Source organism: Sesamum indicum, linkage group LG11, assembly GCF_026168435.1.
Source record: "Sesamum indicum cultivar Baizhima isolate 11 linkage group LG11, ASM2616843v1, whole genome shotgun sequence".
In the NCBI taxonomy this organism is placed as follows: Eukaryota; Viridiplantae; Streptophyta; class Magnoliopsida; order Lamiales; family Pedaliaceae; genus Sesamum; species Sesamum indicum.
In genome coordinates this window covers 792,297-805,333 of record NC_142667.1, presented here as the reverse complement: position 1 = coordinate 805,333, position 13,037 = coordinate 792,297, and the positions used below count along the sequence as shown (strand labels likewise).

Sequence of the window (13,037 nt, the reverse complement as noted above, 5' to 3'; positions counted from 1 at the left end):
CGCCCCCAGAGAGAAGTACTATGAATCTTAAAACCGTGGACTCTAGTTGGGAGAAGTCTCCTCAACCACCTACCCCAAAATCCGAAAAGACATCCTTATATCCCAAAAAATACAGAACAGACTCCAATAGTTCCTCGAATCTAACGGGAATCCTCTAACTGCCCCTCAAGTTCGAGAGACTTCCTCCAACTATTAGGAACTATCCACCAAATTTGAGGGGGTTTCAGTATTATCTAACAACTATGAGGTCATGATTCCCTAAATTCTTGATCTCGTCCAACCAACTTGTGGTTGCCTTAAAATAGAGAGTTCCCCTAATGAGAAAATATATGTTTTTGACGTTTTTACACTTCGAGCCTACCTACTGCTACTTTCACCTTCGTACTACTACTTTAGCTTAAAGAAATATTGTAATTTCATACTTAAAACTTTAATTCAATATCAATCTCTTTCTTGTATACAAAACTTAAATAATAACCCTCTTATTTTCACTCATTTACACATTTTTATTTTTCAGAATTTATTTCACCACTTTCCGCTCCAAGTGAGCCAAGCACCATTTTTTTTGCTCGCATAAATTTGTATTTTATTTTAGGATAAATTACAGCTACCTCCATAAAAGTTTGGCATTATTACGAATACTCCTCATTGTTTAAAACATTACAAATACCCTCCTTAAATAAAAAATAATTATGCAGTTTCTAAACTGTAAAGTGAACATTGCTAATTTACTTTTACTGACTTTTTTATAAAAAAAAAGTATTTGAAAAAATGAAAAAAAATGAGTGTGGATAAAATTAAATAAACCATAACAAATATTAGTCCATAAAATATTTTAGAAAATTTCTAATAAATATATAAAATTATAATTTATAATCCCAAATAATATTTTTGTTAATTCACTATAAAAATTGAATGAAAGTTCAATAAAAATTAAAATAATATTTATAATTTTTTAAATAATAAAAAAATATAATTATGTCAAATAACAAAGTGACTGTAATTTATCATTTATTTTATTCATTGAGCCAAGTAAGTGTTATAGAATAGAATAGCCCAAACCCCCAAAAAACAAATACCCAAAATCAAAGCCCAATAATTAAAAATGGTATGAGCATCGTCGTCAATCCATGTTGGCCATTAAATGAGTTGCTCTGTTTCCAAACTCCGGTATTAAATGCTGCACCCCCCCACCCTCCACCCTCCACCCCCAACCCCCCCTCATTTCCCCTCACTCAGATGGCCTTTTCCACCTCCACCACCCCCTTACTCTCCCAATGTCCACCACCCCACAACCGTCGCCGCCCTTGACCCCCATCTCCTCCACCGCCACCTCCGCACCTAAATCTCCCTCATTCACCCAGAGTCTCACCTCCATCGGCCTCGGTTACGCCATTGCCATCGCCCTCGGCTTCCTCGTGCTCTTCTCCACTATTCTCCTCGCCTCCTACATCTGCTGCCGATCCGCCGCCGCACGCCGCCGTCGCCGGAACCAGCAGAGAGAGAATTCGAACCCTAATCGCTCTAACGAGAACAGCATCTACCTCCCCCGCATAATCTTCGTCGCCGAGGATGACGAGAACGAGTCTCAGAACGTCGTCGTGGGGTTGGACCAGGCGGTTATTAACTCCTACCCGAAGCTCGTTTACTCGAAGCGGAACGGGAACTGGGGGAACGACACCGTTTGTGCGATATGCTTGTGCGAGTACCGTGAGTCGGAGATGCTGCGGATGCTGCCCGATTGCAAGCACTGTTTTCACGTGACGTGTGTGGACGCGTGGCTGAAGCTCAACGCGTCCTGCCCCGTTTGCCGGCAGTCGCCGCTACCTACGCCGCTGTCGACGCCGTTGCAAGAGGTGGTACCGCTTTCTCAGTACTCCGATTGGCGGAGGCGCCAATGAGGGAGGGTGAATTTGGTAATTGGGGGAATATTTAGGGGTTGAATTGTATTTCTAGCTTATTGGTGGATGAAAATGTAAGAAAGTTGTCTGACTTAAATACTTTCTTTTGCTGGAAAAATTGAAGATAGCAAGTGAAATATTTATTACGTAATATGATATTGCTTCTCAATATTTGGTTATAAATTTTTAAATTTCTTTTATGGGAAAAGTATTATTTTAGTCCGCTAAGTATGCCTAATTTTAATTTTAATCCGATAACTATTTTTATTTTTGTTTAGGTTCAATAACTTACGGAATTGCTTACTTTTAGTCCTCTAGCAGATTTTCGAACAATTTTACCCCTATGCAACTTTTGAAAGGCAGTTTTAATCCATATGCACTCATAGGAGTAAAATTGTCCGAAAATGTGCCAGATGACTAAAAGTAAGCAATTTTGTAAGTTACTGGACCTAAACAAAAATGGACATAGTTATCGAACTAAAATTAAAATTAAGCATACTTAGCAGCCTAAAATAATACTTTTCCCTTCTTTTATTTTACACACATACACCCATAGCCATCCAACATTTAAACTGGGGATAATGTAGGATCAATTTTACTGAAATTTGTCATAAGTACAATTATTTATTTATCATTCAAAAATTAATTATATACTTTATATGTTATTAAAATTGCGTAACAAATATCTTTTTCGTAGGAAATATTTGTTATATTTATCATTAATTATATAAAATATTTGTAATATTTCAAACAACGAGAAAGTATATTGTAATTTACTCATTTTCAACAGGAGATATTGAGCTGTCCCAATGGGATTTTTAGTTGTGAATTTGTGTATTTTCTTGATTTTCTTTTTTGGGTTTTGACAAAAATATATATTCTTGATATTCAAGAATATGTGAGTTTGCTGAAAGTGGGTAGTTATGGTGTGAATTTTGGAACAATAATGTTGGTGAGGGAATCATTGTTGATGAGGCTATGAGTGAAGCAGCATTGCTTTTTGACTAACTTTTGTTTGCATTAACCCACTTTACTCACCCCTTCATTTTTAGTTCATGTTGGTAGCTAATGTGATGTGTTTTTCTTAATTAAAATTATCATCACATACTAATTATTGATACATTGATTGTTATAATTGTTCATGGCCTGAATTTCATTAATATTAGATAGATAGGAATGCAAGTGATGATGATATAATATCAAATATTATGTAATTATAATATTATGATAAAAACATTTATTTTTGTGGATATAAATGTATTAATTTGTGTAAGTATTGGATGAAAAAATTGCAATTAGAATATGTTGAGCGGTCAGCCTTTCACAATTTATAGCTGTAAGTGTAATTAATTCTGAATAATATCTTTTTATTATTTGAATTAAGAGAAATTCTAACTCGAATCACATCTGATCAGATTGGTATCAATTATATGACAACGTATAATATCGTGTGATTAATATACAATTTAAAAAAATAATAAATCACGATAAATATGATATATTTGTTATATAATTAATTTGATTGGGTGAGATGTAGCAAGAATTTTTGCAGGTGATGGGGTGGTGAGCAGGCCATTATTGGACTGGGCTCGGGAGTGATACCCAGCCCATTGTCCTAGTTTATCAATAAGTAGCCCCCTTGTAGCTGCATCTATTTCCGACGCGGATTAGGGTTTAGCTGATGACACTTGCTCCTCTCTGCGCTCTCCTGCCCCCCCCCCCAAATTTTGCTCCATTCTCAAAAGTCTTCATACAGTTTCCGCTTTTATTCAAAAGTGTCAAGGGTTTGTTTGATCTCGATTGCAGTGTTGATCGCCGCAGCGTGAATCTTTCTACTGCAGGGTTCGTATTCACCGAGCAATATCTGTTGAGCTAGTTCTTTTTTTTTTTTTTAATTGAAATATTTATAAAGGTTTATAGATGCCGTTTTCTGCTACAATTGCTGATAATTGAAGGACCTATGGACGAGAGGCGATTGCTTCGATGCCGATTCGGCCAAGTTTACCTTCGGAAATCGATGTTTATTTCTGAATTTTGATCGCCGAGCCGGAGTTTTTTCTCCGGTTAGGTTCTCCAAAATTTCGGACATTTTGACAAGAGTTACTTTTTTTTTTTTGTTTCAATTCTTCAATTGTTTGGGTGAAAGAAGCGAAGGTTCCCAGCGGAGAGGAAGGACTCTGATATGAGACCTCTCTAACACTTGTCGTAAACCCCTTCGTAGAGTAATGATTGGCCGAATCAAAAAACGCTTCAAATTGTTCTATTTGGTGCGTTCAGAACCCCTCGGCTATACGCTAATCTCAGCATTTCACCCTCTCTTTAGCACTTCATTTTTCTTTGCGTCTCCTTTTGTTCTTTTTCCCTTGGGGCGCTTTTCATAAGTGCGAGAGATTTTTCCCCTTCTCATAGGTATTTGGAAATTTCAATTAATTTTCAAACATTTGTAAAGATCCCAGTTTAGATGGGTGTGAGAAAGTGACTGTTTTGCAGTTTGAATAGCTTTCTTCTATGAATATAAAGCTTGGCAATATAGTTTTTCCATCCACCCTAATTGCATATTTTCTGTGTTTGTAATTTGTTTATATTTTTATAATATTTTTTAGTTAAATATATTTGAGTAGTGTCCGAGTACGTCATCATAATTTTTGGTCGAACTTCGTTATTAGTGTTTTTTGTTTGGGAAAGTTACACTTTAATTCCACAAGATTGAGTGTGTTGTAATTTTCGTCCTTTACTTTTCTGGACAATAGATTTAGTCTTTTAACTTACATAATATTTGCACATTTAGTCCCGATTCATTTTTTATTGTATCCTAATGCCATGTTCGTCCAAAATGGTATTAGAGTTTATAAAAAACCCCAATTCTCTATTGCGTGACATGTGGTGATTTGCCCAATCCCGAAGTTCAGCCCTTCGTAGGGGGTGACCTCTAAGGGTCTAGCTATGAAGCCATCAATTTTGGGTTAGCAAATTGATAAGTGCCTTTTATTGGGACATCCCAATTACAAGGGGTTGTCGGATAGAATGGTATTAGAGACTAAATTTACTAAAGAAATATTTATTAAATATTACATTTAGATATTTTTACCACTAACCAATGAGACTCCTTAAAAGGATGCAATCGAATAAAAGTAATATTTTCAAAATTTGAAAGGTTATAGATGAAATCTCTTTGTGAAAATTCTAGAACAGGAAGAAGATTATTTCCAGGCATCAAATGAAGGTTCAAGTAATAATTAGGAGTATTTTTAGATTTTGGAAAGACAAAAAAAGAATTTTGGCTTAGGTTTAAATAAGGATAAACTTTGGGATTATAAACATCAACCAAGTAAAGCAGGGGACTAAAGCAAGAATGATCCTATTTAATGGGACCAAAAATCCAATTAAAGGAGGTATTAACTTTGATACCATAATAATTGGTATTAGAGCCTAAGGTTACTTTTAGTACGGTGTGTGGTTGCAATTTAATATGATCTTTCACATCAGAAAAGATTCTTTGATTATTTGGAGCTATTTGGTGTATGCAAAATAATTTAATCAAAGTGGGGGATATGGGGTTTCATATCCACCTTGTTGCAGTCAAAATTTTTGTGTATAAATAGGATTTTCAATGGTCCCAATTTTTTGAATTTTTACAACACCTTCTTTTAGAATCTCTAGCACAAAATGATATCGAACATCAATGTATTTTATTTTTCCGTAATAGACTTAATACTTTGTGAACTATGAATTGACCAGAAGCACATCACAATACATTGTGACAGTCAGAGTGCGATCCAGTTAGCAAATAATCAAATTTGTCATGCAAGAACAAAGCACATTAATGTTCAATACCATTAAATTCTGGAAAAAAAATAGTAAAAATTTAGAAGATTCGAACCACTAAAAATTCAATTGAAATTGTTCCTGAGGAAATTCAGCAACGTAAAGATTTGTGAGAAAGTGGTTCATTTGCACTTTGCTCCATAGAATATATATAATTTTGAAGCATTTCCTACTATAAATAAAAGGCTTGGCAATAGATTTTCTTCATCCACAACAATTGCATATATCCTATGTTTGTAATTTGTTTATTCTCTCTATGCAATATTTCTTCTAATGAAATATATTCAGATAATATCTGAGGACATAGGTATATTCGGATAATAGTTTTTGTTTTTTTTTTTTTAAGAATTGAGAGTGCTTAAAAATCAAACTTTAAAGTGAAAAAAAAAATAAAGTTGGGGTGTCTGAAAATTATTTTAATATTTATAGTTTTATTAATAAATTGGAAGAGTTAGTAGGGAGCTACCTAGTTATAGTTTTTTTCATTTAAATTTAATTGAAAAAATTGTACTTTTAATCCTAACAAAATAGGGGTAGTACTTTTGATTTTGTACTTTATGAAATTAACATATCTGATCACATAGGATAAGAAAACGTCGCATGTGGTTTCAAAACTTAACAGACATTATTTTTTTAACGTAAATCATTTTTCTATTGTCAAAGGTGATTTTTAACGGGTTTGAAAATTAGCATTGAGCTTTTGGTTCTATAGATGATGGGGTGTAGCACTTTTGATCCGTACTTTTAGATTTGTAAATTAAATAATTACATGGCATTGAACTCTTGCAACTTCAAAAACATTCTCTTCCACACTTTGGAATTCTGTGATGGGTAATGGCTTCCAAGCTGTAATAAACAAGCATTTCAAATCCTAGCTTCAAAATTGATCATAAAAAAGTAGTTTTCGGACAAAATATATAATATTTTTTTATTCTATGCGAACAAATATGTCAATCGCTGTTCTCTGAAACTAAAAGTGCAATGTTGATTTCTCGAAACTATTGAAAACGACATTTGACCACAGAAAAATAGTTTAATTCTAAATTTAACATTTTTTAGGCTTCAGAACTACACATGTAATATTTTCTTATATGTAAAGTAGTAGATCAAGAAATGTAGCATCCCTTGTCCTATAGGACCAAAAATATAATTTTATCCAATTTAATCTGAACAGTTTAAAAATAAAAATTATAAAAAGGAAACATAATTATTAATTTACTTTAATAATAAATTGATAAGTGCTGAAAATAAGTATTTGCAAACACCCTCTTATTTTTTGTTATAAGCCTATTTGTAGAAAGAGTTCGACTTATCACACACTCGAACATGAGATCGATGATTTCAATTATGGAAAAAATATATATATGTTTGATAATTGCGATTTTGGTCCTCAAATAAAATTATTTATGCAGTTTTAGTCTTTACATAATTTGAAGTAGTAGTTTTGATCCTCAAATTATTTTTTGATATTTCCAGTCTTTCCGTTAATAAAATCATTAAAGTTACGGAAAATTTTATTTGAAAGGCAAAATATAGTAATTTTTTTCTTTCATTTTATTGTATTTTTTAAGTTTTGGTCCAATGCGTTCATTTTTTCTAAACACATTTTTCTATATAATCTTAACACATTTTTATATAATATTAACTTAACTTTCCTTTATTTATTTTGCCTTTCTTTCTAATTTTTTCAAGTTATGGATCAAATAAATATAATAAAATCAATATTATAAAGAGAAAAAAGAAATAAATATGATAAAGCCCATACTTTGCGTTATATATATATATATATATATATTGCACGTATTGTATTATATATAAAATATATTATTGATAATATTTTGTTAAGATTATATAGAAAAATTATTGTTGAAATTCATTTTTTTGATTTTTTCTTTCTTGAAAATTGAATAAATATAGGGGAGATTGATGCATTGGGTCAAACTTGAAAAATAGCATAAAATTAAAGAAAAATGTCTATTTTTTCCTTATCAAATGTAATTTACGTTAATTTTAACGATTTTATTAATGAAAGGACTAAAAATGCAAAAAAAAAAAAAAAAGAAAAAGAAACAACAATTTGAGGATAAAAACTGCAATACCAAATTATTTGAGAACTGAAATGTATAAATAACTTTGTCTGAGGATCAAAATTGTATTTATCCCTTTCTTCCACAAGAGATCATGGGTTAAATTTCATGCACAAGAGATAATGTGATTCTATGATTGTAGTCTTGAAATTATAGCGATTATCCCATGAGTCAGGATGGCCGAGTGGTCTAAGGCGCCAGACTCAAGTTCTGGTCTTCGTAAGAGGGCGTGGGTTCAAATCCCACTTCTGACAATCAACTTTTCTTCTTTGCAACATTTTTTACTTTCTGACTCCAAAAATGGTCCCAAAACGAGTGGACGTCGAGATACCCTCAATACACATATATGTTTCATTCTCTTACATATATCTTCTTATTTCCATTAGCTTATTTGTTCACATTTGGTTGCAGCCGGCCTTACATTGTCATCGTCCGGATTGAACACTCAAACACGAACACGAACACGTGATACTTGAGATTTCCGACACAGTTTGGTTATGTACACAGCAATGTCTCTGGTCCCCTGCTCTTATCATGCCAAGAGCTGTCTCTGTTTCCACAAGGAAAAGCTCTTACAACTTAGATTCTGTCCTAACTGTGTCATCCTAACACGTATGGCCTAATTAATGAACTCGCCTTTGTTTTTCTGTCTACTAAGCTCAGAACTAGAAGATAAGCACGAGCATCGCCCCATGTCATCGTTCCTTCTTTAGGAATCAAATGTGAAGAAAAATTGACAATTTGTGATGGTATATAGTCCGTTCGTTGTCTTTAATTTTCTTGTTTTTATGACTAGGGCTGAGACATCGATAGACGAGGGACGTTGTTTAGCTGAGGAGAAGTAGGATTCGTTGGAGGGTTGGTCCCGGGGATGGGGGCTGATTTATGCCACATTTGGAGATGAGATAGAGGATATGCAGCATGGATGCAAGGAAAGACAAGGAGATAGAAACAACAAGGTATGGTGCTAATATGGCTTATATGGTAGCAGGATGTCTTCACATGGGCCCTCTTTGTCTCTGCTTGTTTTCATGCAACAAACTTAAGGTTGTTGTTTGCTGCAGAATTCGGATTTCTCCATTCTTGTCTGTCTGGTGTTCACACATACATTGAAATTAAAAATCCCTCAGACTCTCTCTCTGTAATAGGTTCGGTTTCAATTAATTTGATTTGAATAAGAATTTTTCATGAAAAAGTACATATGCGGGTGGTTCAACGAGGCGGGAAAAATCCCGGCACAATATGAGACCTAAGCAAAAGGATAAAAAAGTGGTATTGTATTAAGATTGGAGAAAAATTCTTACCCGAATTAGGTTTAGCCGAACCAAATCAATCACAGAGCAACTGTATTACATTCACTATGTGATTGATTACTTTTCTCAAATTGTACGATAATCACACGACAGGTGTATTGCATGATTCAAATTCGGTCGATCTGAGTTCTGCTAGAATTTTTCAAGATTGGATTGGACAAATTCCAGCAAAATATGCATACAGAGACTTAACTAATTTGGGGTTTTACAGATTGGATTTTCTAGTGCAATTCATGTTGTATTTTTTATTCTATTTTACATATACACACCACGTGTATTAAAATTACATAATTAATTTTATTTTAAGAAAAAATTTATATATGTGATATTCATATATAAAATGAAAGATTTTATATACGTGGCTTGTAGCGCGCATGGTGGAGCAAAGTAGCAATGATGCTCTTGAATCAACTTCACAAAATCAAATCAAATCAATCACAGAACAAGTGCAATACTCTTGTCGTATAATATGTTCATTTTTTTCTAAATTGTACATAATATATATATTACACTTGTCATATAATTACTTTAAATTCATCCAAACTCAACGTAGGTTAAAATTTTCCATCCAACAATTGCTAGAAAGTAACACAAAGAGAAACTGGCAACATGTGAGGCCCTCTGCCCCCATTCTACCATAAAATTGCTGTATTATTTACACAAAATCCCAAAATCTTGTTCTCATATGTGATAAGGGACTTGACGGGGAGAATTCAAATTTACCAAAAGTACCCTTAATGAAGGGTATTTCCATCATTTACCAGTCTAGGATCCGCATCCTATTGAAAGCGGGTCGGGAAGATCCATCCTTATAGCCGAAGACCCGACTCAATGAGGGCTGTCAGATCGAAGACGCACGTTCTCCTGATGATGACACATGGTCCAAACAACAGTATCCACTTGGATTTATAAATACCCAAACGCATCATTTATTGAGGTAACTGCTATTTAATATTTTCGACCTATCACTATCAGCTCGCATATTTTTACCTCGATCAACTCTAACTTGAGCTTCGAAGGGTCATAATCGGGGACGACCCGAACGAGCCTCACGTTCTTGTTTTAATCCTCAAGACCCAATCACTTGATTTTGGGAGATACGTGACCGAGTTCGATCAACCAATCATGGTCGCATATTTCGAGCAAAATCAAGACTGCTTGACTTCTTCTCCAAAAACAAGATGTTCAATCATGTAAACAAGTTCTATATATATATATATATCGACGAATCCCACGTACGTAATGTATGGTGTAGATTACTCAAAATCTGGATCCCAACCATTGGTAAGTACAATTCAAGAATATGCATGCATTGTCCAACAACTTTGCCATGCATTTCTGCAAACCTTTTAATCATCTCCTTTCCGCTCTTCTTTCGTCTACTCCAAAACCGCACCCCTTTATTTTTCTGAAACGTAAAAATTGGAAAATGTTAATGGTTACCAAAATTTGATAATGTCACAATTGTATTTTTACGCAGACACTGAAACGAAGAACATAAGAGAAAAATTCATTATATATACATCCTATATATAAATTGAAAAAATACACTCACACTCCAAAATTATACTTTTTTACTATAGGGCATTTAGTCACCTGCTTTACGAAAATTTTAAAATGATATCAAAATTGATAAAACTCGATATATTTAGTCATCTACTTTATGAAACTTTTAAAATGGTTCCAAAATTAAAAAAAATTGAACACATTTAATCCCATATCCAAGTTTTTAACCAAAAATTAAATATACGGTAAGGACACGTGCAATTGTATGTCTATTAACTTGGTTGCTCACATAACTGATAGATACGTGCATCGCACATGTCCTTGCCAAACTTTTTTTTTTTAATGAAAATTTGGACATGGGATTAAAGGTGTCGAATTTTCTCAATTGTTGGATTATTTTAAAAATCACCTAAAATAGATAACTAAAGTTATCGAGTTTTCCCAATTTGAGGAATATCTTAAAATTTTCGTGAAACAAAAGACCTAGTGTGTCGACTAAAAGTGTCGAACCCCTATCCAACAATAAAACTAAAACTGCAATTTCACCATAACACTACTTTACATTACATGATGAGTTCAAGGATAGACACAAGTCTGAAAAATCTTATGGTCTTTCTGTAATATACCTAAACTTAAGAGGTATAAACGTAATTATCCTAAAATACAAATAAATCTATAGTAACATACCTATTGATCTCTTGCAATAGAGAATAGCCTCATGGATTGGATTCTCAGCATCGAACCAAACATTACTAGAACGGGAAGGGCTTAAACTCGGCGAAGCTTGTGCCGGCGAACTCCTCCAACGCTGGACGACGTCTCCCGATCCACGATAGACGTCGTCGCCGCCTGTTTTCTTCATATCAACCACTGAATAATTAGCTGAACTGGATTTTGGCGATGCCTGATCAGGAGAACTATTATAACTCCGCCAGCTTCGGACTTCGAACGCCTTCCGTTCAACATCATCGACTCGGCTGCTCTTCCTCGAGCACCCTACTCCCTTACACAACTGCCTGACAACTACTTTCAGACACTTGTGCAAGATTCTTGTTGGTGAATTTGATCTGACGATCCATTTTATCTCGTACAAGAAATGTTTGTTTTTATCAAAAAATGATGTTCTAGGAGGAGACGACATCGAATTCGAACACACATGGCAGGCGGGAGAAGAAGCTGGAATGCTCGTGGTGTCCACGGCGACGTTAGATGATCCGTCGACGTAAAGCGGCAAGATTTGGCCGTCGGAGAAGATCTCGTCGGCGTGAACGAGGGCTGTAGATGGTGTTGAGACAGGAACGTCGAAGTTGAAGTTGTTCTGTTCTCTGTCAGGGAGTTTCGGTCGGAGGCTGTCGGAGGGAGATGGTTTTCTGTCTGTGACTGTCAACCAGCTGTAGGAGAAACTCTCTGTGGCTAATGGTTGAGAGTTTTCCATAGTGAGGACGGAGTAGTTTGAGAAGAGAATGAATGAAAAGAATTTGCTTTATATGTATAGTTATAAGGATAGATGCCCGTGATGGAGTGAATTGAATTTTTTATTTAAGTCATGTCGTATTTTTTTATTTTATTAATATATACATACAGTAAAACCTCTATAAATTAATAACCTTGGGACCATGAAATTTTATTAATTTAGAGAGATATTAATTTATCGATAAATTAATATTTTATTAATTAAAAGAGAGACTTTTTAAATTCAGCAAATTTAGTACATATGTACTGAAAATAAATGAATTCATATATGTTTCATTGATTATATTCATGCATCAATCAATTTTTTGTAACTAATTAAATATATTCATGTATAATATCAATTCATTTTATACAATTAACTATTATATTCATAGACGCATGTATCAATTCATTGCAATTACTTAAACATACATGTTACATTAATTTGTTGCACTTAAATAACTATTATAGTCAATTAAATATATTCATGTTATGATAAATTAAACATATACTATATAAATCTCAATATGAAAATAAAATAATTCATAACACCCAATCATGTCTTCTCATTAAAAGGCACGGTAAAATCATCCATGAATGATCCAATGCGTAAAGCATTACAAACTTCATAATTGAGCAAATTACCATAATATTTATAATTATAGTATTTATAAATTATTAATTTAGAGTTTTAATGGGACCTAACATTTATAAAGGAATTTTTAGAAAAATTATTATCTTATCATCTTATCGAATTTGATGATTTTTTACAAAGGCCCAAGTTGGGACCGGAAGATTTTATTATTTTAGAGAGTTTATTAATTTATAAAGTATTAATTTATAGAGGTTTTACTGTATTATGTATATAAATTTTTATTATATAAAATAAATGATATGATCTTTATAAGCATAGTGTATATATTATATAATATAATTCGAAATAGAAAAATCAT

At 33.4% G+C, this 13,037-nt stretch overlaps 2 protein-coding genes and 2 non-coding genes across 4 annotated transcripts; 3 read left to right on the top strand and 1 right to left on the bottom strand.

Moving 5' to 3' along the window:
• The first annotated feature begins 1,207 nt into the window (after positions 1-1,207).
• Positions 1,208-2,101, top strand: LOC105173119 (RING-H2 finger protein ATL67). The gene has a single exon (XM_011094776.3). The coding sequence runs from the start codon at positions 1,278-1,280 to the stop codon at positions 1,899-1,901; it is 624 nt and encodes a 207-aa protein (XP_011093078.2). The 5' UTR covers positions 1,208-1,277; the 3' UTR covers positions 1,902-2,101.
• A 1,946-nt stretch (positions 2,102-4,047) lies between these two features.
• On the top strand, positions 4,048-4,198 carry LOC148784962 (small nucleolar RNA snoR145). The gene has a single exon (XR_016062964.1). It is a non-coding gene; the product is annotated as a small nucleolar RNA snoR145 (small nucleolar RNA).
• Positions 4,199-7,983: 3,785 nt separating this feature from the next.
• On the top strand, positions 7,984-8,067 carry TRNAL-CAA (transfer RNA leucine (anticodon CAA)). The gene has a single exon. It is a non-coding gene; the product is annotated as a tRNA-Leu (tRNA).
• A 2,295-nt stretch (positions 8,068-10,362) lies between these two features.
• Positions 10,363-12,080, bottom strand: LOC110012890 (uncharacterized). Its single transcript, XM_020698021.2, has 2 exons — positions 11,320-12,080; positions 10,363-10,534 (listed from the first exon to the last, which is right to left on the bottom strand). The coding sequence occupies exons 1-2, from the start codon at positions 12,065-12,067 to the stop codon at positions 10,527-10,529; spliced, it is 756 nt and encodes a 251-aa protein (XP_020553680.1). The 5' UTR covers positions 12,068-12,080; the 3' UTR covers positions 10,363-10,526.
• Positions 12,081-13,037: the final 957 nt, after the last annotated feature.

Bases quoted from the DNA above. Each gene is read 5' to 3' on its own strand.
- LOC105173119 (XM_011094776.3), top strand. From the start codon at position 1,278: ATGTCCACCACCCCACAACCGTCGCCGCCCTTGACCCCCATCTCCTCC.
- LOC110012890 (XM_020698021.2), bottom strand. From the start codon at position 12,067: ATGGAAAACTCTCAACCATTAGCCACAGAGAGTTTCTCCTACAGCTGG.